The 1,562-nt window shown below is 46.7% G+C and overlaps 1 protein-coding gene across 1 annotated transcript; it reads right to left on the minus strand.

Moving 5' to 3' along the window:
* Positions 1-240: 240 nt before the first annotated feature.
* Positions 241-1,095, minus strand: LOC131008217 (uncharacterized). Its single transcript, XM_057935110.1, has one exon. The coding sequence runs from the start codon at positions 1,093-1,095 to the stop codon at positions 241-243; it is 855 nt and encodes a 284-aa protein (XP_057791093.1).
* Positions 1,096-1,562: the final 467 nt, after the last annotated feature.

Below are 1,562 nucleotides of genomic sequence, written 5' to 3' on the forward strand. Positions count from 1 at the left end.
TAATATGCGGTGCATGCATACGGTAGGGCTTATACCCTTAATATCGGGCAGGGTCCATCCAATTGCTTCCTTGTACTTCCCCAAAGTCATCTTGACTTTGTTCTCGTCTTCGAGTGTCAACTCTGAATTGATGATTACAGGCAAAGTGTCATTATCGCCTAGAAAGATATACTTGAGATGCTTGGGCAAAGACTTCAGCTCGAGCTTGGGTGCCCTTTGGGTCGAGGGCACCAGTCGGTCTTACTCCTTCAAGTTAGGGATTTTCAAAGCCTCAGTGTGGTTGACCCCTTCGCTCCATGCATTTAGTACCTTCACCGCCTCCTGCAATGACTCTTCTTGCAAGTCATGCTCGGTTATGCCATTCTGAATTATTGCATCGTACGGCTCCTTGAATGCTGTTCTGGGCAAAAACTCCTCAACAACCTTCTCGATCATGTCAACACTTCTCACCATTTCTGTATCAGCTGGATGTTTCATGGCATTGTATATGTCGAAGGTCACTGTTTCCCCTTCGAATTGACATATTAGCTTGCCCGTATCACAATCAATGCGAGTTCTGGTAGTCTTTAGGAATGGTCTGCCCAAAAGCATAACCGGATCCCGTGCTTTTGATTTTCCCATATCGAGAATGTAGAAGTCTGCTGGAAAGATGAGTTCCTCTACTTTGACCAAAACGTCTTCCAATATTCCCTCTGGGTAGACGTTTGATCGATCTGCCAATTGGATTACCACTCGGGGTTTTAGTGGTCCTATCTCCAGGTCCCGGTACATGGATAAGGGCATAACGTTGATGGATGCCCCTAAATCGAGCATTGCCTTCTCCACCTTCATGGTTCCTATTACAAATGGGATGTAGAACATGCCAGGATCCCCACATTTTATGGGCATATCTCTCTGCAAGACCGCGGATACGGACTCCCCCACTTGAAATTTTGCATCATCGGTGTATTTGACCTTCCGAGTGCAGAGTTCTTTGAGAAATTTCGCGCATCTGGGCAAAGAGCGTAGCGCGACCAAAAGGGGCATATTGACCTCCACCTTTTTGAAGATTTTCACCAGCTCGATTAGTTCTTCCTTCTCTTGTTCCTTGGCCATTCTGCCTGGGAAAGGGATTATGGGCTCAGTCTGGCTTGATTTCTCTTTTCCCTTCCCCGTCGCCTTTCGCTTGGCCTCTCTCTCTTGGGCAAGTTCTTTCTCATCTGGCCACCGGGTCCTCACTTAAGTGATGAGACCCGGGTTCGATCCCCCTTGGGAGCGAATTTGGGGATTGGAGAGATAAGGTGGGCTTGGTGAATTCTTGGAGTGTTTGGGGAACTAATTGTTAACATCTAACATAACTTTATCCGATCAAAAAAAAAAGTTCTTCCTCATCTGCCGATCCCATTCCGACTTCCTCATTGATCTCTGGCTCTTCTTGGCTTTTCTTTTTGACAAACTCGGGTAACTCCTTTCCTCCTCTGAGTGTCATAGCATTCACCTTCTTCACCTCCACTTGGGAAGGGAGTTCCCCTTGTTTGCTTTCAAGTTTGGCAACTGCTTGGGCAAGATGTGATAGTTGAGAG

The sequence above is a fragment of the Salvia miltiorrhiza genome, chromosome 2 (assembly GCF_028751815.1).
Source record: "Salvia miltiorrhiza cultivar Shanhuang (shh) chromosome 2, IMPLAD_Smil_shh, whole genome shotgun sequence".
NCBI lineage: Eukaryota > Viridiplantae > Streptophyta > Magnoliopsida > Lamiales > Lamiaceae > Salvia > Salvia miltiorrhiza.